At 41.2% G+C, this 25,237-nt stretch overlaps 1 protein-coding gene across 2 annotated transcripts in view; it reads left to right on the top strand.

Annotated features, from left to right (window-relative positions):
- The first annotated feature begins 1,229 nt into the window (after positions 1-1,229).
- The window catches only part of glis3 (GLIS family zinc finger 3), a 477,161-nt gene continuing 453,153 nt past the window's right edge, over positions 1,230-25,237 (top strand). The window contains exons 1-3 of one of the 2 annotated variants that reach the window (XM_055632800.1): positions 1,230-3,725; positions 4,114-4,247; positions 7,093-7,596. In XM_055632800.1, the coding sequence (XP_055488775.1) occupies positions 7,203-7,596 (394 nt within the window). In that variant the 5' untranslated portion in view covers positions 1,230-3,725; positions 4,114-4,247; positions 7,093-7,202. The remainder of the gene's footprint in view (positions 3,726-4,113; positions 4,248-7,092; positions 7,597-25,237) is intronic. The other variant, XM_055632799.1, reaches the window with a different exon arrangement.

Here is a 25,237-nt window from a genome sequence, read left to right on the forward strand (position 1 = left end):
CTAATCCACCATCATATCATCCATATCCCTCCTTTCCCTGCATACCCATGTGCTTATCTAAAAGTCTCTTAAATGCCATGATGATATCGGCCTCCGCCACCACAATCGACAACACCAGGTACACACCAGACTCAGTGTAAAATATTTATCCTGAGCATCTCCTTTAAACCTTGCTCCTCTCAACTTAAATCTATGTGCTACATCAAGTATTTGATATTTCCATCCTGGGAAAAATGGTTTTGACAGTGTCCTTTCTATGCCTCTCATAATTTTATCTACTTCTACCTGGTCTCAACTCAACTTTCGGCATTCCAGAGGAAAATAATCCAAGTCTGTCCAATTTCTCCATGTAGCTAATATCCCCCTAATCCAGGCATCATCCTGATAAATCTACTTTGCATCATTTTAATAGCCTCCTGCATTGGGTAGATTAGAACATCCCGCGATACTCCAATTGTGGTTTAACCAAAGTCCTACAAAGCTGTATCATGGTTTCCTGACTCTTATACCGACTGCCCCAACCAATGAAAGCAAGCATGCCATATGCCTTCTTTACCCCTCTATCTACTTGTGTTGTTACTGTCAGGGCATTATGGGCTTGGACCTAAGATCCCTCTGTACATCATTGCTGTTAAGGATCTTGCTATTAATCATATATTTCATCTTACATTGACCTCCCGATGTGTCGCACTGCACACTTGCTTGGATTAAATTCCATCTGCCATTTCTCTGCCCATTTCTGTAGATTACAACATATATGTACATTCATATCAAAATATGCACATTATTTAAAGTCTTGCCTATTCGATACAACACTTTCAAGCATTATTTTCATTCTATAATCATGTTTTAATTTGTTTTATTGTATATCTATATCTATATATGTTCATATGGTAATTTGCATATCACTGTACCTTATTTGGTACACGTGACAATAAAAGACCTTTGAAACCTTTGAGATATAAACATATCTGTCTCTCCAGAGATGCTCCCTATCCCACTGAGTTACTGCAGAATTTCTTTCCTAAACATAGCTATATTTAATTGTATATGGGTATGCAATAAATAAACAATTGTCGGTCACAATGTAGTTGCAAACATCCGCCATTGATGTTGCCATGATATTGATGTCTTGTGTTCTTAGTTTCCATCTTCACTTCTTTTGAATATTTTTATAGCAGTTGCATAATTTTCAACATGCATCCTGAATCTCTTTAACTATGATTCATTTGAAACTGCCCTCACTGTCTCGCACTAATGCATATATATGCATTGCTTGCATATACCTTGCTCTACTTTGTTCGCTTTGGCCACCATTGCCACAATTATTATTGTCAGTGGTATTGGTTGCATTCTTTATTTTTAAAGTTGGAAAAGCTATTTCTCATGTTTTATCATGTGCAGACTTTGCCTCCTCGCCGTGGTACCTCATTTCATCAGTCCCAACATCTCAACTGATCTTCAATTTTCTTCAGTGAGGCTATGAAGCCAAATACAACATTTGCATCCTTGCAAATCAATGACCCAGAATTACTTTTATTAATATTGCCCTGAGTCTCCCTGCATTTTTTTTCTACTATTGGCCTCCTCACAGTTTTCAGGCACTTTGCATTTCATCATAGGCAGATTTAAGATGGGCAGATAATATGGTTATTGTGAATTTTTGCAGCTTTAGAGGAACTGGAAACGTGCACTGGAAGGAAGAAAATCTTGGACAAGGACAGATGATCTCAAACACATGGAATGGAGCTGAAGGGTCAGATAATATAGCGTGAGAATGTAATAATGTGCTAATACATGAATGGGATAGAATTGGATGGAATGCAATCACTGAGGGGGAAATTAACATAAGGCAGGGTGAAAAAAATGCAATAAAGCAGCAGCCACAGGTTCAAACCAAACAGGGTTCATGCTCTACAAAAAATCTTGAAGTTCTTGATATTCTAGCAATGAGTAAATGGTGTTAAACAAATGTTCTGTGAATATAAGATAATTTTAAAAAAGTGATGGAGAGAGAATGGTGCAAACTGGATTGCGAGGGACAGCGTCACCTGTTGAAAGCACTTGAGGATATGATGGGAATATTCAGTAAGGAACGTACAAAATGCAAGGATAGATGGAAAGAATATCTTCAAATCCTACGAACTGCATTTTAACCTAAAATGAATCCTCCATTCAAAAATGAATCTATATCTATTACAGTGTCGGTTACATCCGGTTTCATATTTATAAAGAAAAAGAATCCAGAACCCATAAAGGGATAAACCAAGAAAAATACACTTGTAGAAAGTGTTTTCAAGAAATTACAAAATAAAACAAAAGATGTTTGAGAATAACTATATCCTCTAACTTCCTCCAATTAATGTCATGCTTTGGATCCGCTAATTGATAGAACACATTTCCAATCAATCCAATAAATCCATTGACATGATTAATTCATCGGTTTAAAATGTTTTCAGCGACGATCATTGTAAAGGGGAACAAAATGTCGCCCACCTTAATGATGAATGATAACAGAGAATTTCTTGTACTGCTTTTGGCATTCTCATTATGCAACCATAATGGCACAAGACACTGGGAGTGTGCGTTTTCACGATAGGGGTTTATCAATGTTATGTTCAGTGCCTGGTTGCAGCGTAAGTGAGAACTCTCAACTTTTCCCAATGGGTTGTGTTCATTCCTGCTTACAATGGTTAAGTAAGGTGAGGGTGCAGCCTTTAAATGACAGAATGTCTTTCAAAAGTGTGTTACTAAGATGACTTAATATTTTCTTCGTATTGTACATACACCCACGTGGACACCAGATTAGTGAAACATATACAAGTGTTAGAATATTTGAATTATGTATTACTTTATCCAACGCCTTTGGCAATTAAACAGCAAGATCATCGCATTATGGTTTAACCCTCTTATCGCTTCGTCCTTGCAGTTTTAAGGATTTGAATAATAAGTCATAGATTTTTTTTGTAAAACAATTTTACAATCAATGGAGCAAATAATTAGCAGTTGTGAATTGAAAATCGCCCAGCCCAAATACACATGCGTTGCTAATTCGTAAAATGAGTACTTTATAAGAATCTAAAATTGTTAAGCGAATTGCGATAACCTATTTCTACTGGAATTGCCGATACCACATCCGTGTGTAGGTGCAGATATTAGTATTCATGTTGCATTCAAGACAGTTAATCAAACGCACACAGAGATTAAAGACAATTTAACGGAAACAATGTAGATGATATATCTGCAGCACGCTGTCGTGCGAAACTCAGCTGCCGCACGCGGGAGCGCAGACTTGTAAAAGTTATTTCAGCGAATGGCTATGGCATCTCCCAACTCCTCGGTTGAGTGAGTTTCCACAAATCGGTCACCAATTACCCGCCCCCGCATTTGCATTAGGTTGAGCACAGATCTGCAGTCACTGGCACAGATATAGCTGCAGTCGCAACATAACATCAGGCATCAAAAATAAAACCCGGACATATAGCAGTGATCCCAAAACTAACAAAAAAAGTTGTAGAACCCCTCCCCCTTGGCGAAAAGCAAAGAGAAAGGAAATGCTTCTGTACGGTGAGAGAGAGATCTGCTGGGAAAACTCAGAGGCGACATGGGATCTGTTTCATCTGTGAACGCCGAGAAACATCACGGCGAAATATTCGCCCGGATCCAGACTCACTCTAGATCATGAAGGGGCTTGTGGTGCGTTGTGCGAATCACTTAACTATCCGGTAAGTGGCTCTTGATTCGAACAGGATGCAAATGTAAACCTTGACAGCATTTCTACCGTGATCTGTGTGCAAATGACTGCTGTGTGAATGCTTGCGATTTGAGCGAACTGTTGTTGCTGTCACAACTATCAGAAAGACACAAGGAACAGCAAATGCTGGAATCTTGACCCGCTGAGTTACTCCAGCACTATGAGAGAGACGCAATAAAAATAGGGGGTCAATCGTGATGACCATTTTATCTCTGGTGTAATGTGCATCTGAAACTTGTGGAACCAGAGGTGACAAACAGTGAACTGAGCATTTATTTAAACGTGAACAAACACTGAAAGAAATGTGGATTGTCTTGAATAACAACGTTTTTATATGTTGCAATGACCCTTCCTTGAAGGTGTGCAGTCGATGTGAAAGTAAAGAAAACTCCAATATCTCGCCCTCCCCCGGAGAACCAACAAAACACTCTGAAAGTTTTGACTGCGAAACACCTTTCAGGAAACATGGTCCTGAGCTCTGCATTTATCACAGGTAAAGTGCTGGGATTAATGCTTGTGTCCAGGGCAAATTGCTTTTTTCGGGGTCCATAAAATGTTAGACGAGAGAGGATTATTCGTATTTAGTCGCTGTTATGAAGTGGCAAAGTTAATTAGTGACATTGCAAACTTGAGATAAAACTGAACACCGAAAGCGTGGTAATCGGACCAGGTTCGCTTCTTTACCTCCTTCCTGACAATTCCGAATGACAAACAGCAGAAAATGTTAATGACTTAAACCCAAATACACAAAACAAAATTGTCGAATGATAGTGTGTCCTTTTGCACCAGTCTCTTGATGCTCTGCAAAATGTTTTAAAAGTATGCGTGCGCTCAGAATGAATGCACATAACTGAATGCGTATGTAAAATAAAATAATTTTAATTCCTCTAATATTCTTGCATGGTACTGCGTTCGAATTTATTAGGAACGGACAGCAGTGTTTATCAGTCAATCTCCTGGTACTTTAAAGAGCTGTAGTAACTCAACGGGTCAGGCAGCATCTCTGGAGAGAAAGAGTAGGTGACATTTCGGGTTGAGACCCTTCTTCTCTCCAGAGATACTATCTGACCCGCTGAGTTACTCCAGCTTTTTGTGTCTATTTCGGTTTAAACCAGCATCTGCAGTTTGTAAGGTCTGCATGTTAATGCTCCTATTAATCTCTTACAATAATAAATTTAATTAATTGCACTGATTTGTAAAGTAAACTAACCTCATCCTCACATTTCTGAATAGGTCTGGACCGGCAAGATTATTTTTAAGTTGTTTGAGGCGCCCGGGTGCAGCGGTGAGGACGGGCTGGAGCTGGAGCCCGGACCTTGGGCTCTCGCTCAAGGTGCACCGGCTCGCGCCTCTGGGCGCATCCCATCACTTCCAACTTTGTATCATCGAATACAAAGTTCCCACGTTTTCCTCTGCCTGGTTTTAATGTTTTAAAAGCACTGCCTCACCAAAACGTTATGTTCCACCTGCTTTGGGCCACTGTCATTCGCATTGTATTTTAAAACCTGGATCGGTTTTGTAAACCAGGATATCGTTCGCGGTAAACGTCCCTGACTGGCTAACATGGTTCATTGCATTTTTTTAAATGGAACCACTGTGAAAACTTGGCTCCGGGTTTCCAAATATTTACTGTGGGAAATGCAAACCCGGCCTTGGATATCATTCCTCCAAACTTCCCCCAACAAACAAAAACAACCGAGATAAAGTGTGTTATGCATTTTCTTGCGCCACTCATTTCCTTCCATGTCACGATGGACGATTGTGTCAGTGCTGTTTGAGGTAGGAGCGGGCCGATTTCAGCTCCAATCTGTTCCCAAACCTTTCTCAGCCGCAGCGAAACACCAGCTGGGATCCTGAAGCAAACGGTAGGTGAGCTGATCCCCGCCCCGCCTCATGTTTCCTTCTCTCCGCCAGAGGACCAATTGGTTGCAGCCCGCCTGCTCGGGCGAAAACATTTGATTGACATTTCACCTGTCAGCCAGGCCCGGCGATTCGGGCATTTCTGCACAGGAGTTTTCTGCAGAGGAATTTATTTTTAAACATATCGGCTGAATATATTTTCGGCACAACGGCACGCCTGTCAGTTTGAAGTTTATTTTAGTTTCATTTAAACAACTCTGACAGACGTGTCAGAGCGTACATGGATACATTGCAACTTTGGCACCGTGCTCTCTGCTGTCCCGCGACATGATGCCGCTGCAATGTACGGTGGATTATCTCTAATTGCTAAACAATGGACCGCTCAAATAGTCTGCAGTCACCATGTACAACATACTGCCTCTTGGAGTTTGCCGAGCGAGATCAATGTAAAATAAAGGAGACCCTATATTTCTTAAAAATACAAAAAATAACAAATTATGAATTGAGTACATTTTGCAAAATCTACAAGGACGCGGTGGTGACTTTGTAATATCTTACATTTGCATTTACTACCCATTAAAATACTTGCATCAAATGGAATACTTTCACAAATAACTTTGGACCATTTTCAGTTTTCCTGTGCTCCTGCTTAATTTACTAATTCTATTGCATTTAATGCAGAAACAGCATTGAAGTATTCCCCCCCCCCCCTCAATAAATGTGGAAAATATAAATAGAAACAGTGAATAAATGTGTAAGCCAATGTTTTGATTATGAATATCAAAGAGATCGCCACAAATCCGAATCCAGTGCCGTTGTACAACCTTCATCACCTATTTTTTGAGAAGGAAAAAAAAACTTCAGATGCAGGAGATGAGAAATATAGCAGGGAATTCTCAGCCTTCTGGGTGGTGACTTTTTCCACCAGAACTTCGCTGTTCAAAGGTCATTGACCTGAACCTTAGCCCCGTTTCTCCCTCTGCATTTGCTGCCCAACCTGCTGAGAATTTCAATCATTTTTTTTGTTTTTATTTCAATATATGTAGAATTGCTTTAATGCTCGCATTTTCCCAGCTCATATTTTTTGTAGTTTTTGTCAAGCCTCCAATAAGGACACAGTTAGACCCGTCTTATGGGGTTAGTTGCTATCTTTAAAACGGGTTGGCTCAGTATTGTCAGAAGTGAAGCAATCGTACATATTTGTTAAATTCGTACAATTTTGTTTACAGTGTTTGATTCGGGTCGGATGCATGCACTGGTAACCATAAACTGTTGCTGCAGAAAATATAAATTAAACCATTTATCACATTCAGGATAAGTTTTATCAGGGCTAAAATGCAAGTACTGTACATTATACCAAATAAATGGCTGTTCATCAAACAGGGTAATATTTATATATAACAATTCATCTGTTTTCATGTAATGCATTATATTCAATAAACCATGCCTTTACAAGTGCGTATTTGTTCATTTGACAGGATATTCTCTGATATATGGATAATTTATTGAACTCTCATTAACTCTTGTTGGATTGACAAATTCCGTGGATAATCTAAGCACTTTTTATCGCTCACGAACCGATATAACCATGAATGGAAGACCATGCAATATTAACCACCGGGGAACGGGTACGCCTCAGGGGCCAGCCTTAATCAATGGACAACAGATCCCGCCCATCAGGATTCAGACAGAAACACCATGCCCGTCTTCAAACAGTGCAACACCGAGTCCCGCGGCCGCAATGCTCGCAAACAACATGCACAGGAAGCTGTCAATGAATGGTTGCCAGCACCCTACCGATACACCTCAAAACACCAGCATGCCCGAAAATGCCATCCATTTACCCGCTCTAAGTCCGAGAAGGCAAGTGGTATCAAAACATACCTTTCAAGTACCCCAAGTACCGGGTCATTCTGCAGCCCTTTCCTCACAACCAAAATCCATGGAATTTGGAGGCATCTTTTCGAACAGCTGTGCAAAAGGTAAGGCTTTTAAAACTGAAATGGATGTTGTTTTCTCTTGAGAGTATCTATGTGTGAATTAATCTGAAGTGATTAATTAAGTTATACATTCTCCAAAGCTACATCAGAACATTTAAAGCTAGATATTTGTTGTTGCCTACATAGAATATATTACTTTGATTGCTCGAAAAACAGCATATTGGAATAAATGGTTGAATGATTAATAATGAGCTGACCTGTCCTGATCCACTGCCTTAAGCATGTCTTTGCTTGTTGGTGATGATGTCAGCACACTGCCAGCAAGTTAAACTATGCTTGGTTAAATAGTAAGTGACCCTTTCTAATGTTACTGCTAGCTTTTTTTAACCTTATGCTTGGTAACTGTTGCACAGGACTCCTGCAGCACATGAATCAATAACCAGCTTTTCATGGCGTATCTTATTATAAAGCATACTGATTTATTATTCTCAAGTATTGAACGGCAAAATATCAACAGATGAGTCACCGGATTATAAAGCAATAATTAATTACTTAGGACAAATCATCACACGTCTCCAAAGTGTGTTGTGCTGCTGTTATCTGTTATAACAGTAGACACCAGCAGAAGTAGAGTGCATATTAGAAAATAACACATGGAGTAATTTCAAGGAAATAAATAACCCTCTATAGTTGGAGCTATAAAGTGTTACCTGCAATTAGGATATCGCCCTGAATATGTTGGCTCCCTTGGTTAATTGACATTTTATAACTGGGCTTCTGACCACTCACAAATTTTGATCAGAGATCTCAAACTAAACATTTTGTGCAATGATCATCCATTTGTATTTCATAGTACATTTCGTAAACAAAATAACACAATGATAATGTACATTTATACTATATGCTTTTGAAACCAGATGGTGCAATGTGATTATATAACTCTAGTTTGTAAAAGGTTGTTATTATTATTCGACAAGGCTATTATGCTTTGCACTTAAGTTATCATGCTATCATCGCCTTCAAAAAATAATGCATCGTATTGTTGCAAACAGTCCCTCATCTCTGGTCTTCCAACCGAGTCTCTGAAGAGAGCCAGATATCACGTCAGTTCAATTTAATCCATATTTCCCAGAAGTTGTAAATATCATTTTAACTTACATAACTTGTTGTTTTATTACTTTGGATTTGGACCCATTGGAAATAAACTAATAATCCAAGGGTCATACCTCTTTTGATGTTTCACAATAGTCAGTACCAGTATAATATATCCCTAGTTTATTCTTTGAATCTGAGTACGTTTAATAGATTAAAAACATCAGTGCCTTTTTTTAAGTAGAACTGCAAGAACAAGGCCAAAAGGCCTAAGATCAGTGGTGGGAAAGTTACTGGAAGGGGTTCTTCAGAGGGAATTGTTTTTCAGATTTGAAGCTTGGGACCATTGCTGTGCCACAGAAATCAGTGCCGTATTCACTGTTGTTTGTCATCTATCTTAATGATGTGGACAAGAATAGGGTTGGCATGGTTAGTAAGTTTGCGAATAGCACCAAAATTGGTGATGCAGGGTCAGTGAAGAAGGATTACAACAGGATCTAGATCAAATGGGAAAGTGAGCCAAGGATTTCCAGAGGAAATTTAACTTGGGCAACTGCAAAGTGTTGCATTTTGATTAGTTAAACCAATGCAGGACATGCAGAGTAAATGGCAGGGCCTGGAGAGTGTTGTTGGACAGAGATATCTAGCGGTATAGTTATGTAGCTCCCTGAAAAACCTGACACGCGTTGAGAGGTTGGTGAAGAAGGCAGTTTCGAGGCTTCATGAATCAAGCATGAAGTAAAAACAGTTGGGGCATCATGTTACAAATGTAATATTTCTAAAATAAACAAAACATTGTTGAGCCACATTTGGAGTATTGTGTGCAGTTCTGTTCACCTAGCTGTAGGAAGGGTGTCATTAAGCTGGAAACATTCACAACTGAGTCGGGGTTGAAATTTAAACGAGTGACTAGATACGTTAGGGCTTTTTTACCTGGAGCGCAGGAAGCTGAAGGGTGCCCTGGTTACAATATTTATTTTCTCAGGATAGGCATCTAAAGCTATAGAGCATAGGTTTAAGTTGAGAGGGGAAAGATTTAAAGCAGACCTGAGGGTAAACCTTTTTACGCTGAGGATGGTGAGTTTGTGGGAAAAGCACCTTGAGACAGATATAATTGCAATATTTAAAAAACATTTGGGGATGTACACGGATAGAAAAGGTTTAAGGGATATGGGCCAAAAGGAGGCAAATAGGGCTTGCTCAGGGGGCAACTTGGTTGACATGGACACACTGGACTGAAAGGCCTGTTTCCATGCTGTATAGCACTATGACTCTAATCCATTATGCCATTGAGTCCGTACAGAATTTTTGATTCTGGAACAAATTGCACAATTTGAGCCAGATAAATGTCCACTGAAAATTTGCAGATTGTTTTTTAACGAAGTGCTTAATGTTGTCAATGCTTCATGCTCTCCCAAAATGATTAAGTTTGAGCAGTTTGAAAATCGATATTCCATAATTAATGTTTCCAAAACATTCATGATTTTAGTGGACAATGTGCTGGACCATCATAACAATAAGTATTATGACATTGCCGTCCAACAACACATTTAATTTGTCCCAAATGAAAGATTCTTGCCTTTCTTCCATGTTGCTCCAGAATATTGTATGACTTCAGAGATTTCAGATCATTGCAACACTAAAGCATCTAATGATTATTATCACTATTTTCACCCATTTTCTGCTTGTGAAATGTAACCTAGTTTACCGACTCTGGGCTGTATCATTTTGGCCCATGCTCACTGTTTGGACTCGCTGCCGGTGAGGCCTGATCATCAGCAGTTTTCGTATGAATATAGAGGACTGAACTATCTGACCCCCTGCACCCAAGAAGTAAAACAGGTTCTGAGTGGCAATCTGGCCACCCTAACCCTGGAGGCTCTGCCTTTTAAATCCTATGGTGATCTTCAAATGCTCAAAGCACAGAATAATTCTAACACAATTAACAAATAAAATATGGAAATATATTTAAAATCTGTACCTATCTGTACCTGTATCTGTGCATTTTCTACAGAAACAGTAACTTTCTCCATATGGATGGTATGGTCATTTGTATACCAGCCAGAACTCCACATGAAAGTTTAACCTTAACAAATCTCTACCATATGTATTGCACTGTTACTGGGTTTGCTGGAGGGTTCTGCAGTGGAGGGGGAGGTCAAATGCACCAGCATTGGATGTACAGCTCATTTCAGACTGAAGCATTTGGCTGTGTTTTCCACCAACTGTTCCTTGTGGAACCATTAACCATCTGGTAGCTTGATTTAGCCCTATCTGGTTTGACAACGATACATCAAATTAAAGGAACAGTTTTCCTAATGTTAAGTCGATCCCAAGTAATAGAGTTGACTAAGCCATTTTTTCATTCTGAAGATGCTGAGATTTTAGCCTTTTCAAACTTAGCATTTTGCATTTGGCAGAGAAATTAAGCTTGTCTTGCTCCAATGTTGTTTGCAGTCAGACATCACTTCAAAGTATCTGTACACCAGTTTGCAAAAAAAAGCTCACTGAATAAATGTCAATTGAATATATTGAAGGGATTTTCTTTCAAAGGTCTACAATTAAGATATCAGTTTAAAGAGCTTTGAAATGCCAATGAAAAATTCTCGTGAATTAAGCTTCCATTTCACAGGAAGTCCATTAAAAAATAACACTTTCTCGTCAATGGACATTTCCTGACATCAATGGTAGCATATTTGAAGACTGTGCTGATGTATGTAGAGAACCATATAATAGGGAAGATAGTCAAAGATCATCCTTTATTATTTGAATTGCTTTGCATAAGCTAGCTGGTTATTAATTTCGCTCATTAAAATAAAACCAAACCTATTTCTAATTGTAGATGCCCAAATGAGGATAACTGCCAATGTAGTGTTAAAATAAAAAATAGCAATGTTATACATTGCATTACTCTAGAAAAATAGTATTTCACTGTACCCTAGCACCCATGATAATAAAGAAACTGTTGAACCATTGAATAAATAAGTGGGAACACATTTTGTTGCATGTTTATTTATTAGTATTATACTCTAACTCTGCATACTCAAGTTGTCAAACAATCTTAATAGGATATTTATCACTATGAAGAGGCATAGCACACATATTGGTTACAAGCCATAATTGAAACTATTGTGCTGAAATCTTAACACAGGAAATTCTGCCAACAAATTCCAGCTGAATGAGGCACATTCAGTGACTGACGCACAAAAGTGTCTGCAAGATAGCAGAAAGATGCTATAAGATCCCTTGCATTTTGTGAACTGCAATCTAGCAGTGTGTTTCAAACAATGTGTTTCAGATCGGAGGGAGGGGGAGGATTGGAAATTATTACTCTGCCAAACTGCAATGGAGATTTTAGTCTCCCCTTTAAATACGGAATGCAACAGTACAGTAGTTAAAAGTTGCAGTAATTAACTTTATGCCAATTCCTTTATTGACACTGTTTTACCTGGGGCTTTGTATTGGGCAATCCAAAAGCACAGCTGAATGGAGAATTATTTTTATTGACCTATTCAAAAGAATAGAAGAAATAAAAAGAAGCTACATAAAAATCATTTGAGATTCTTAAAATGGTTCTGAACAGGAGTTATATTCATCACGTAAGGGCACATATTTGTGAGAGTCTTGCCATAAAAATCAGATTAGCAATCTGATTACAGAAATCAATGCTACAGAAATCTGATGAACAGTTACCTCTTGAGTAATTCTGCTTCCGTTGAAGCAAGTCCAAAAACTAGTTTCAGTACCCGTACTAACTTAAGTAGCAACATAAATGCCTGTTATATTTCAATATTATTCCTAAAAGATTATTCAAAGACAATTACAGTTTCAATAATATAAAAATAATTAAAACCGGAAATGCACCATCAAAACTTAACTTGTCAGACCATTTGTCAACTTTACTCTTTGAGTTTTACCTTTTTTTTCCCCTCATTTCTAATACTTGTTATTGAAGGGAATTCCTGTGATATTTTCAAAAGGTTGTTTGTATCGTAACAGCCTCAGATTTTAACTTTTCAAATTTTACAGTTCAAATTTTAACAGCATATTGTGGATAAATAACAATGGAACAGTTGAATTGGTTCAGTGATAATTTGAAACAAAAAGTAGCGACCCCCATCTAGACTGGGCTAAAGGATTCTGTTACCACAGCATGTAACGTGGGCTAAAGGATTACAGGAGCACAACCTTTTATCCGAAAGCCTTGGGACCAGACACTTTTCGTAATTCGGAATTTGTCGGCCTTCGGAATGGAAATTTTTTAGCGTAGATTTTAATGGCTGGCTCAGTGGTAGAGTGCTCGGCTCATATCCGCAAGGTCGAGAGTTTGCGCCTTGATCCCGGCAGTTCCTCGGTCGCAAGTTTGAGTCTTCAATGTAGTTTTTTCTTGCAGAATAAATGTCTGTATGAAATGCAGTGTGTTGAATGAATTCCTGAATTTGTAAATGTGCCCACAGCATTGAATCACCTCTCGCACTCATGTCACCCTAGCGGGGCTACATGCCCTTAGGCGGCCTAAGGCGACATTTTCACATTCTTATATCCGTGTGCAGCAGAGGCGACGTGCGTTTGGCGCCAAACGTGAGCTTTGGTGTGCAGACGACATCCTGGAAAAAATGTCCGGTTTCTTCCAGGTGGGCGATATACCCTCCCGGGCTATATACCCCCCACTTCTCTATTATGAAGGAGATTTAGTTCCCCTTTCTTCCAGGACCGACCGGAGGTTCCGCTGTCACCTCTGAGGGCCGCCCTCGGTGAACGTCCTGTCTCCCTGTCCCTGGGATAGCAGGGGGCGATCAAACAGCACAATACCCCCCTCCCCCTCCAACTCCAGAGGAATCTACTCCCCGATGGGCCGTTACGGCGACAAGTGGCAGTTCGCCCACAGCCCGAGCTGCGCCACCCCAAGAACAAGATGTACCTTGCACACCATCAGCTTCTGCCCCTATGGGGAGCGTGTTCCTCTGTAGTTGGAGCGGGGCTGGGCTGGAGTTGCTGATCTGGGATCTCCGTGCTTGCAGTGGGCCTGGGGGTCGGTGTCCCGATGAGGGGGCGCAGCTCGGGCTGTGGGCGAACTGCCACGTCGCCGTAGCGGCCCATCGGGGAGCGGCTTCTGGTGGTCCTGACGTCTCCGGACAGTTTTCCTCTGTAGTTGGAACGGGGCTGGGCTAGAGTTGCTGCTGGCTGTGGGTCTCTGGGATCTCCGTGCTTGCAGTGGGCCTGGGGGTCGGTGTCCCGTTGGTCCTGACGTCTCCGGTGACTGGCATTGTATGCTGGCATCGCCGACGTGAAGACAGTGCAAAGCCCTCGCACCGGTGCAATGGGCGGGGAGCTGGAGAGGGGAGGGAAGGGGTCACATACATGGCCGGGAAGCAGAGGGGTGTAGGTGGGGTGAAACTGAAGGGAGCGACAATCTGCTGCTCCCTGCCCGCTGAGTTAAAAAGTTCCCACGCAAGACTCACGATACACTGTGTATCATTAGTCTACCATGGGAACTTTTTAACTCAGCGGGTAGGCAGCAGCATATTCTCAATTATTAACCCTCCCGCGCAATATACCCTCACCTTCTCTTTTATGAATGGGGATTTAGTTCCCCTTTCTTCGAGGACCGACCGGAGGTTCCGCTGTCACCTCTGCGGGCCGCCCTCGGTGAACGTTTTCAAGGACCTTTCTTCAAGGACCGAAAAAATGTCCGCTATTCGGAGGTTTTCGTTATTTGGATCTTCGGATAAAAGGTTGTGCACCTGTACTAAATTTTTAAACAATTGTTTCATGATCAAAGCAATCACTATTTTCTCAGAAGATAGACACAAAAAGTTGGAGTAACTCAGCATAACTGGAGAAAATGAATAGGTAACGTTTCCTTTCTTCTGACCCAATTCATAATTCTACTATTTTCTCTGGATTGCTTAGTTATTAATTGTCATCAATGTCCTAAAAAATCTCCCCAACCATCCCATAAAGTTCCTTCTCTACAATCCATCTAATCGTCTCAGGTAAGCATGATATTTTATGTTAAGTCTAAGGGATATTTCCAACATTATGTGTGTATTGTATTTCTATTTCTGAGACTGCTGCTTAACTCTGTTTTCTGTGACCTTCTGATCAGAATCAACTTCCATACTTCTGCTAATGGCTTCATCTCCCCATCATCTGAACTATGTCCATGAACATCAAATTAGATTTCTTGTCAATGACTGGATAATAAATCAGACAGTTTTTCCACACCAAATAACAAGGGGTGTCCAAGTTTTCATCTCGTGACAAGTTTCATCTCCCTCATTAATGTCTATCTAAGACAAACTAAATCATGTGTATACTACCATCTCCATCTTCCGGTCCCCTTTCTTCCACAAAGCTTTAATTCCTCATCTAAAAATCAACACCTGCCTGCCTTCTCATTTTGTACCGTTCTGAACTCCCACTTCTTCCCCATCTCTTCCTGGCCTCTGAGATGACTTCCTGGACAGTCTTTCTTCTCTCTCTCCTTTTTTTTTAATGAACAACTCTTAATTCTCCTAATTCTGTTTTTTTGCAATTCTCTTCATAAATCCTTCAACCTCATTACCTTATTCTCCATATTTTAAAATATCATCATCTCAAAAAGCTTGTATTTCATTTTAATTAGGGTTTTGACTAGTACATTTAACTGTCACATAGCTGTTCTTCTCATTAGATTTTTCTATGAAGTATCCAAGCATATTTTTCCATGAATAAATTAGTTTTATGTATCTTTAATGATTTGTACAAGATATGAAAGTTGTATCTTGTACAAATGTCTACCATGCACTGTAGATGGAATCTCCGGAACAGCTAATATCGCGGAGTTATGGTGACAACATTATAGTTCAACTGTGTCCAAGGTGATTTGTATAGGGTGGACAATATTGAGAGTAATGACTCACTGGTGATTATGTCACATGAGGTGTATCATGCCATGAACAAGCTGTCCAACAACAAAGCAAGTGGCTTGGATCATATTCCTGCTGAACATCTTAAGTATGTGCGTATAAGGATAACTCCTCTTCTTGCTATTTGTTTTACTAGCTTTATGATTCATGGCTTGTTACCAGACTCAATGTTGTCTATTCTGTTAGTGCCGGTCATTAAGGTCAAAGCTGGTAAAGTAGGCAGCCTAAATAATTACAGGCCCATAGCTTTAGCCAGCATATTGTCAAAACATAGAAACATAGAAAATAGGTGCAGGTGGAGGCCATTCGGCCCTTCGAGCCTGCACCGCCATTCAATATGATCATGGCTGATCATCCAACTCGGTATCCTGTACCTGCCTTCTCTCCATACCCCCTGATCCCTTTTGCACAAGGGCCACATCTAACTCCCTCTTAAATATAGCCAATGAACTGGCCTCAACTACCTTCTGTGGCAGAGAGTTCCAGAGACTCACCACTCTCTGCCACAGAAGTCTTAGAAAGAGTTCTGCTGGATAGAGTAAATGAGTTTGTTAACTCCACAGATAACCAGTTTGGTTTTAAAGCTAAACATGGCACTGACTTGTGCATATATGCCCTAAAGGAGATTGTAAACAAATATAAAGGCAAAAACTCTTCAATTCTTATGTGCTTTATTGATGCTTCCAAGGCCTTTGATCGTGTTAATCATAGAAAGCTGTTTGATAAAATGAGTCAAAGAGGGGTGCCTAAATACATTGTGAGAATTCTGGCTTACTGGTATGCCCACCCGACTATGCAAATAAAATGGGGCAATAGGGTCTCAGCCCCATTTGGGGTTAGCAATGGTGTTAGACAAGGGAGGATTTTGTCCCCAGTCCTTTTTAATCTTTATATTGATGATCTGTCCAAACAATTGAAAGCCTGTAACACTGGGTGCATGATTGCTAATATTTTAGTGAACCATATAACGTATGCAGATGATCTTGTGGTCTTTAGTCCATCTAGCGATGGTCTCCAGCAGCTCCTTACTATATGTTCTGTGTATGGTATGGTATAATTAAATATAATGCTTGTAAGAGTGCTGTTATGATCTGTAGAACCAAAGAGGATAAATGTCTAAAATTTCCTGATTTTAAATTGTCTGACAATAATCTTAGCGTCTGTAATAAGATAAAATAGCTTTGGCATTTTATTACAGAACAAATGACAGATGATGAGGATATTTATAGGCAATGACTTATGTTGTATGTACAGGCGAATATTCTCTTGCGTAAGTTTGGAGCGTGTACAGATGTGGTAAAGATGTCGCTGTTTAGAGCGTATTGCACACCACTCTATACTGCGCACCTGTGGTCGAACTATAGAAATACAAGTTAAGGGCCTGTCCCACTTGGCTGTCATTTACGCGACAGGCCAGTAGTGACTGTCGCGCGCGTCACCATGCGTCCGCACAGCCGCCTGGAGCAGGTGACCTCATTTGAATACCCAGTTTATGATATTTACCCAGTTTATGATATTTATGGTGATTTTCTAAAATGTTCCCGTTTTTTGAGTGGTGCTAGCAATTGGAAAAACTGCAGATGTAATGCCCCTATTCAAAAAGAGAGGTGAATGAAAAGTAGCAATCTGCAGACCAAATTAATCTGTGGGAAGGAACTGCAGATGCTGGTTTAAATTGATGATAGACACAAAATGCAGGAGTAACTCAGCGGGACCTGCAGCATCTCTGGAGAGAAGGAATGGATGATGGTTCAGTCTGAAGAAGGGGCTCGACCCGTAACGATACCGCGCGCAACTCCACACTCGTCCACGCCACTCCATGTGCCCGCCCCCCGCTACCCACACGCTACCAGGTCGCGTAAATGGCGTGAAAATGACGGCCAAGTGGGACAGACCTTTAAAGGTGCCCTACAATGATGCCATGAGAACACTGCTAAGGAAAACTAGGTGGTGTAGTGCTAGTAACATATTTGTGGCTGGGGGAGTCAGTACTTTAGAAGCTATCCTATGGAATCATAATTATAAATTCATTTGCAGGATAAATGACTCTAAAAATATAATTATTGTGGCCTTGTCAAACATAAGGTTTAGCAAAACACGCAACGGAGCCCAGTTGTGGAGACACTGGTATCATTGTCTCGTTGTAGGACATTGATCATTCTTTTTTATTCTGGAATCTAATTCATGTATTGTTTTGTTTTTTAAATATATAATTGATGCTGCTTTTATGTGATATACTAAGATGTTATATGTATTTTATGATGTTTTTATATGCAATGTATTTTTATGCAATGTTGTCCCTTGTCTGGACCTTGAGTCCGAAATAAAGTTTATTATTATTATATTATTATTATTATAAAGTATTATTATTAGTGTAATTTCAGTTCTGCCTCTATTATAAACAATAGTTAATTCTGGAGAAATGGAGTCTGAAGAAGGTTCTTGATCCAAAACGTCGCCTATTCCTTTTCTCCAAAGATGCTTTGGAGAAAAGGTACATCACAGTATGGTATGGCGACTGCTCTGTCTCCGACCGGAAGGCATTGCAGAGGGTGGTGAAAATTGCCCAACGCATCACCGGTTCCTCGCTCCCCTCCATTGAGTCTGTCCAAAGCAAGCGCTGTCTGCGGAGGGCGCTCAGCACCGCCAAGGACTGCTCTCACCCCAACCATGGACTGTTTACCCTCCTACCATCCGGGAGGCGCTACAGGTCTCTCCGTTGCCGAACCAGCAGGTCGAGGTACAGCTTCTTTCCGGCGGCTGTCACTCTACTCAACAACGTACCTCGGTGACTGCCAATCACCACCCCCCCCCCCCCCCGGACACTTATTATTATTTATTCAAATCGTTTGCTATGTCGCTCTTCCAGGGAGATGCTAAATGCATTTCGTTGCCTCTGTACTGTACACTGACAATGACAATTAAAATTGAATCTGAATCTGAATCTGAATCTGATGCTGCCTGACCGCTTAGTTACTACAGCATTTTGGGTCTATCTTCCTCTAGTTATTTGCTGGTCTCCATGTGGTCACAGAAAGGTCTTACGTGTTCTTTCTCATTCATACCCCAGTATTCACTTAAGAGAAGAATATTACTAAGTCAATAAATTACAACCCAAAACTTCCATCACCATGTTTCTTACATTTGGCGTTCTAATGGCAGAAAATGATACTTTATGCAAATATTGAGGAAGGGGTTTAATACTTAATTATGAATATACCTCTGACATAATATTTGTAAACTTTTTATTGAATTTTGGTTACAAATTATTTAAATTTAGAAACAATGTTTAAAAAAATCTATGTTCCATATATCAACAGATATTAAAAATATATAAATAAAACATATTTACATTGATTTGTATTAAGAAAATAGTGTAATTCAATACCATTATTCCATCACAGTGCTGATAGACAAGTCGCAGCAGCTGCAAGATATTTTTTCTTGTTAACTATTTACTACTTTTGCCTGCATCACTTTGTGTAAAAGTGGACTGAATCACTGCTAATACTGAACTAGTCCTTTTACACAAACACAAAAAATTAACTTACATTCAAGGATAAGTATTTATTTTGTGAGCATGAATGAAACTTTTATTGTTGTTAGTGATATTCACCACCAGTAAAAAGAACAGCAATGATAGACACAATCAATGTTGTAATGATTGAGCAACAGTAGAGTCATGAAGTCATACAGATAGAAATAGGTCCTTCGGCCCAACTCGTCCATGCAGACTCGGATGCTCCAGCCAAAATGCCCCATAATGCCCAATTTGCCCATATCCCCCAAAACCTTTCCTATCCATGTAACTCCAAATATCTCTTACATGTTGTTGTTGTTGTAAATGCCTTAAAGCTTCCTCTGGCAGCTCATTCTATACACCCACCACAAAATAAATGCTCCTTAAGTTCCTATTTAATATACGTGCTCGCCTTTTAACAGGGACTCGCAAGAGGGAGCACATATCGCCAATTCTGGCCTCCCTACACTGGCTCCCGGTGCACTTTCGAGTTCATTTTAAGATACTGTTATTTGTTTTTAAATCTCTGAATGGGCTCGCCCCGCCTTACCTCTCTGAGCTGCTCCACCCATACGCTCCTGCCCGGTCCCTCAGGTCGGCTGGTCAGCTGCTCCTGGAGGTACCAAGGTCTAGTCGGAGGCTCAGAGGGGATAGAGCCTTCTCTGTTGCTGCTCCGGCACTCTGGAACACCCTGCCGTTGCACATCAGATAGGCCCCCTCACTGTCCATCTTCAAATCCAGTGTTAAAACACATTTGTACTCCATGGCCTGTGACCATGCCTGAGGCTTTGCTTCTGTTTGTGGTGTTTTTGATGTTTCTTTATTTTACATGTCTTTTCCTACTATTTCTTTTGATTGTTGTTTTTGGTGTGTATTAACTTTTTTGTCAATGATTAGTGATGTACAGCACTTTGTTGCAGCTAAGTTTGTTTTTAAAGTGCTCTATAAATAAAATTATTATTATTATTATTAATCTGTCCCCTCTCACCCCAAAACTACGCTGTCTAATTCTTGATTTCCCTACCCTGGGAAAAATAATCAATGCGTTCACCCTATCTATTTGATTCATGATATTATACACATCTACAAGATCACCTTTCAGCTTCCTGCCTCCAAGGGATAAAGTCTTAGCTTGCCTAACCTCTCTCCATAGCTCAGTACCTCAATTCCTGGCAGCATCCACATAAATCTTATCTGCATATTTTCTAACTTAACGCCGTCTTTCCTATAGCAGGTTGATCAAAGCTGCACATAGTACTCCAAATGTGACCACACCAATGTTTCATACGGTACCCAGACGTGGCACCGACGGACGAGAAGTTGAAGCAAAGAAGTGGAAGCCAAATAACCGATGGAAACAAAGCCGAAACGCCAAATAACTGAATGGAAACAAAGCCGAAACGCCAGCTAACCGAAAGGGTGGGATGCCTAAATACAAACTAACCGAAAGGGCGGAACACCTAAAAGCCAATAAACCGAAAGGCTGCGTCGCCTAAAAGCAAACTCACCGAATGGCCACTCTGCCGAAACGCCACCTGCCCAAAAGGTGGCGTCGCCTACAAGCCAACGGACCGAATGCCGCTCAACAGAAAAGTCAAATAACGGACATGACGTTGCCAGGGGGGCGGAACTTGTCAGCAATTGGTCCAGACTCTCGCGTCCATCACATCACTGTGGAGGGATGAACATTGTCCTACACCTCAGCTCCACCCGACCCACAGCCCGCGTAGGGTGGCCGTGGGAGAGTGGGGGCTGTCCCGAGGGATGCGCACCTTCGGCCACTTGCAACTTGGTGCTTGGGTTCAAATTGCCCAGTCTCCTATGGCTTGAAGATGCGCATCCCTCGGGGCAGCCCTCACTCTCCCACGGCCACCCTCCGCGTGCTGTGGGTCGGGTGGAACGGAAGTGTGGGACAATGTTCATCCCTCCACAGTGATATGATAGAAGCAGGGAACTGGACCAATCGCTGACAAGTCCCGCCCCCCGACAACGTCATGCCCATTATTTGACTTTTCTGTTGGGCTGCATTCGGTTTGTTGGCTTGTAGGTGACGCCGCATTTCGGGTAGGTGGCGTTTCGGCAGAGCGGCCATTTAGTGAGTTTGCTTTTAGGTGACGCAGCCTTTCGGTTAGTTGGCTTTTAGGCGTTCTGCCCTTTCGGTTCGTTTGCATTTAGGCGTCCCATCCTTTCTGTTAGTTGGTGTTTCGGCTTCATTACCATTTGGTTATTTGTGCCTGTCCTTATTAAACATCTTGATTACAATTTTGTTTGAAATCAATCAAATTTTTGAGACATGATCTCCCACGTTAACTATCCATAATAAACCACTGTCTTTCTAAATGCATGTATATTTTCCTACCACAGATGTTGGGCTTGCTAGTCTATAGTTACCAGGTTTTTCTTTGTAGCCCTTTTAAAATATAGGTCAACATTAGCCACTCTACAGTCTTCTGGTACCTCGCATGTGTCTAACAATGATTCATATAACTCATCTAGGACTCCTGTAATTTCTTCTGCAGTTTCCCACAATATCCTTGGATATATCTCATAAGGTCCAGGAGCTTTACCTATCTACATACATCTTCCAACTTCCTACTTGACTGTAATATGGATTGTCTTCAAAACATCTCTATTAACCGTTCCAGGATCTTCATGTCTTTCTCTGCGGTAGAAACAGAGGAGAAATATTCATTGAGGACCTTGCCGATCTCATGTGGCTGCATGCATAGATGACCACATTGGTTTCAGAGGGGCCTTTTTCTCTGTCTGATTACCCTTTTTTTCCTGTAATGTATAAAATAGCTTTTGATTCTACTTAATCTTATCTGCCAGAGCTAATCATGCCCCCTTTTTGCCCACCTGATTTCAATCTTAAGTCTGCTCCTCAATCCCCTAAACTCCTTCAGGGATACACTTGATCCCAGCTGCCGATACCTGACTTATTCTTGACCACAGCCTCAATTATTCTTGACCAGAGCCTCAATTTCTCTCATCATCCAGTGTTCCGTCATTTACCTATCTTGCCCTTCACTTTACCTTGAACATTGATACTTTGAACTCTCACTATCAGACTTTGAGAAGCATCCCACTTAACCAGCAAACAACCTATTCCAATCAAATTTTGCAAGGTTCTGTCCAATACCGTCAAAGATGGCCATGTCCCGGTTCAGAACATTAATTTGCATATGTTATGTTGATACAATTCGTAACATGTTCAAAAATATAATTTTGATAAATACTGAAGTTGGCCATCTTTCACACTGACAGTCTTCGATTCTAATAAAATATGTTAATAACTTGCACCTGTGAATATGGTTCAGGAAACCTAATAGTACATATAACTGACCAATTATCTCATGTGGAATCAGAGAAGCAAAGATTCTTATGAAGAGCATTAAATTTTGCCTGTAATTCCTTTAGTTTTTCTTAAATTACAAATTCACTGAAGGATTTTTTAGGTAGACTAAAATGCTGGAGAAACCCAGCGGGTGAGGCAGCATCTATGGAGAGAAGGAATAGGTGTTGTTTTGTGTCGAGACAATAGGTGACGTTTCGGGTCGAGACTATTAGGCGACGTTTCGGGTCGAGACAAAGGATTTTTAAAATCAGTTCCTTGTCTTATTTCAGATATTCATAGAATGATACAGTGTGGAAACTTCGGCCCAACTTACCCACACCGGCCAACATGTCCCAGCGACACTAGTCCCATCTGCCTGTGCTTGGTCCATATCCTTCCACAATTGTCCTATCCATGTACCTGTCTAATTGTTTCATAGAAACATAGAAAATAGGTGCAGGAGTAGGCCTTTCGGACCTTCGAGCCTGAACCGCCATTCAATATGATCATGGCTGATCATCCAACTCAGTATCCTGTATCCTGTACCTGCCTTCTCTCCATACCCCCTGATACCTTTATCCACAAGGGCCACATCTAACTCCCTCTTAAATATAGCCAATGCACTGGCCTCAACTACCTCCTGTGGTAGAGAATTCCACAGATTCACCACTCTCTGTGTGAAAAATGTTTTTCTCATCTCGGTCCTAAACGATTTCCCCCTTATCCTTAAACTGTGACCCCCTTGTTCTGGACCTCCCCAACATCAGGAACAATCTTCCTGCATCTAGCCTGTCCAACCCCTTAAGAATTTTGTATGTTTCTATAAGATCCCCCCTCAATCTTCTAAATTCTAGCGAGTACAAGCCGAGTCTATCCAGTCTTTCTTCATATCAAAGTCCTGACATCCCAGGAATCAGTCTGGTGCACCTTCTCTGTACTCCCTCTATGGCAAGAATGTCCTTCCTCAGATTAGGAGACCAAAACTGTATGCAATACTCCAGGTGTGGTCTCACCAAGACCCTGTACAACTGCAGTAGAACCTCCCTGCTCCTAATAAACATTTCATAAATGTTGGGATAGTCCCAGCCTCAACTACCTCCTCTGGCAGCTTGTTCAATACACCCACCACCCTTTGTGTGAAATCATTACCCCTCAGATTTCTAATAAATCTTTTCCCCTTCACCTTGAACCTATGTCCCCTGGTACTTGATTCCCATATTCTGGGCAAGAAATTCTGTGCATCTACCCGATCTATTCCTCTCATGATTTTATACACCTCAATAAGATCACCCCTCATCCTCCTATGCTCCAAGGAAGAGAGACAAAGCCTACTCAACCTCTCTCTATAACTCAGACTCTCTAGTCCTGGCAACCACCTAGTAAAACTTCTCTGAACCCTTTCAAGCTTGATAATATCTTTCTTATAACATGGTGCCCAGACCTGAACACAATACGCTAAAGTTCAATAGACAATAGACAATAGGTGCAGCAGTAGGCCATTCGACCCTTCGAGCCAGCACCGCCAGTCAATGTGATCATGGCTGATCATCCCCAATCAGTACCCCGTTCCTGCCTTCTCCTCATATCCCCTGACTCCGCTATTTTTAAGAGACCTATCTAGCTCTCTCTTGAAATCATCCAGAGAACCTGCCTCCACCGCCCTCTGAGGCAGGGAATTCCACAGACTCACCACTCTCTGTGAGGAAAAAGTGTTTCCTCGTCTCCGTTCTAAATGGCTTACCCCTTATTCTTAAACTGTGGCCCCTGGTTCTGGACTCCCCCAACATCGGGAATATGTTTCCTGCCTCTAGCGTGTGCAAACCCGTAACAATCTTATATGTTTCAATGAGATCCCCTCTCATCCTTCTAAAATCCAGAGTGTACAAGCCCAGCTGCTCCATTCTCTCAGCATATGACAGTCCAGCCAGCCCAGGAATTAACCTTGTAAACCTACGCTGCACTTCCTCAATAGCAAGAATGTCCTTCCTCAAATTAGGGGACCAAAACTGCACACAATACTCCACGTGTGGTCTCACTAGGGCTCTGTACAACTGCAGAAGGACCTCTTTGCTCCTATATTCGATTCCTCTTGTTATAAAGGCCAACATGCCATTCGCTTTCTTCATTGCCTGCTGTACCTGCATGTTTACTTTCATAGACTGATGCACAAGGACCCCCAGATCCCATTGTACTTTCCCTTTTCCCAATGACGCCATTTAGATAGTAATCTGCCTTCCTGTTTTTGCTACCAACGTGGATAACCTCACATTTATCCGCATTAAACTTCATCTGCCATGCATCTGCCCACTCCCCCAACCTGTCCAAGTCACCCTGCATTCTCATAACATCCTCCTCACAGCTCACACTGCCACCCAGCTTTGTGTCATCTGCAAATTTGCTAATGTTACTTTGAATCCCTTCATCCAAATCATTGATGTATATTGTAAATAGCTGCGGTCCCAGCACTGAGCCTTGCAGTACCCCACTAATCACTGCCTGCCATTCTGAAAGGGACCCGTTAATCCCGACTCTTTGTTTCCTGTCTGCCAACCACTTCTCTATCCATGTCAGCACTCTACCCCCAATACCATGTGCCCCAATTCTGCCCACTAATCTCCTATGTGGGACCTTATCGAATGCTTTCTGAAAGTCCAGGTACACTACATCCACTGGCTCTCCCTTTTCCATTTTCCTGGTTACTTCTTCAAAAGAATCCAGAAGATTAGTCAAGCATGATTTCCCTTGATTGCCCCGACTTCATCTCCGGGCTCGTCCCTGACCCCGGACCCAGGCTTGTCCCTGACCCCTGACCCAAGCTCGTCC

This window comes from Leucoraja erinacea, chromosome 3 (assembly GCF_028641065.1).
Source record: "Leucoraja erinacea ecotype New England chromosome 3, Leri_hhj_1, whole genome shotgun sequence".
NCBI lineage: Eukaryota > Metazoa > Chordata > Chondrichthyes > Rajiformes > Rajidae > Leucoraja > Leucoraja erinaceus.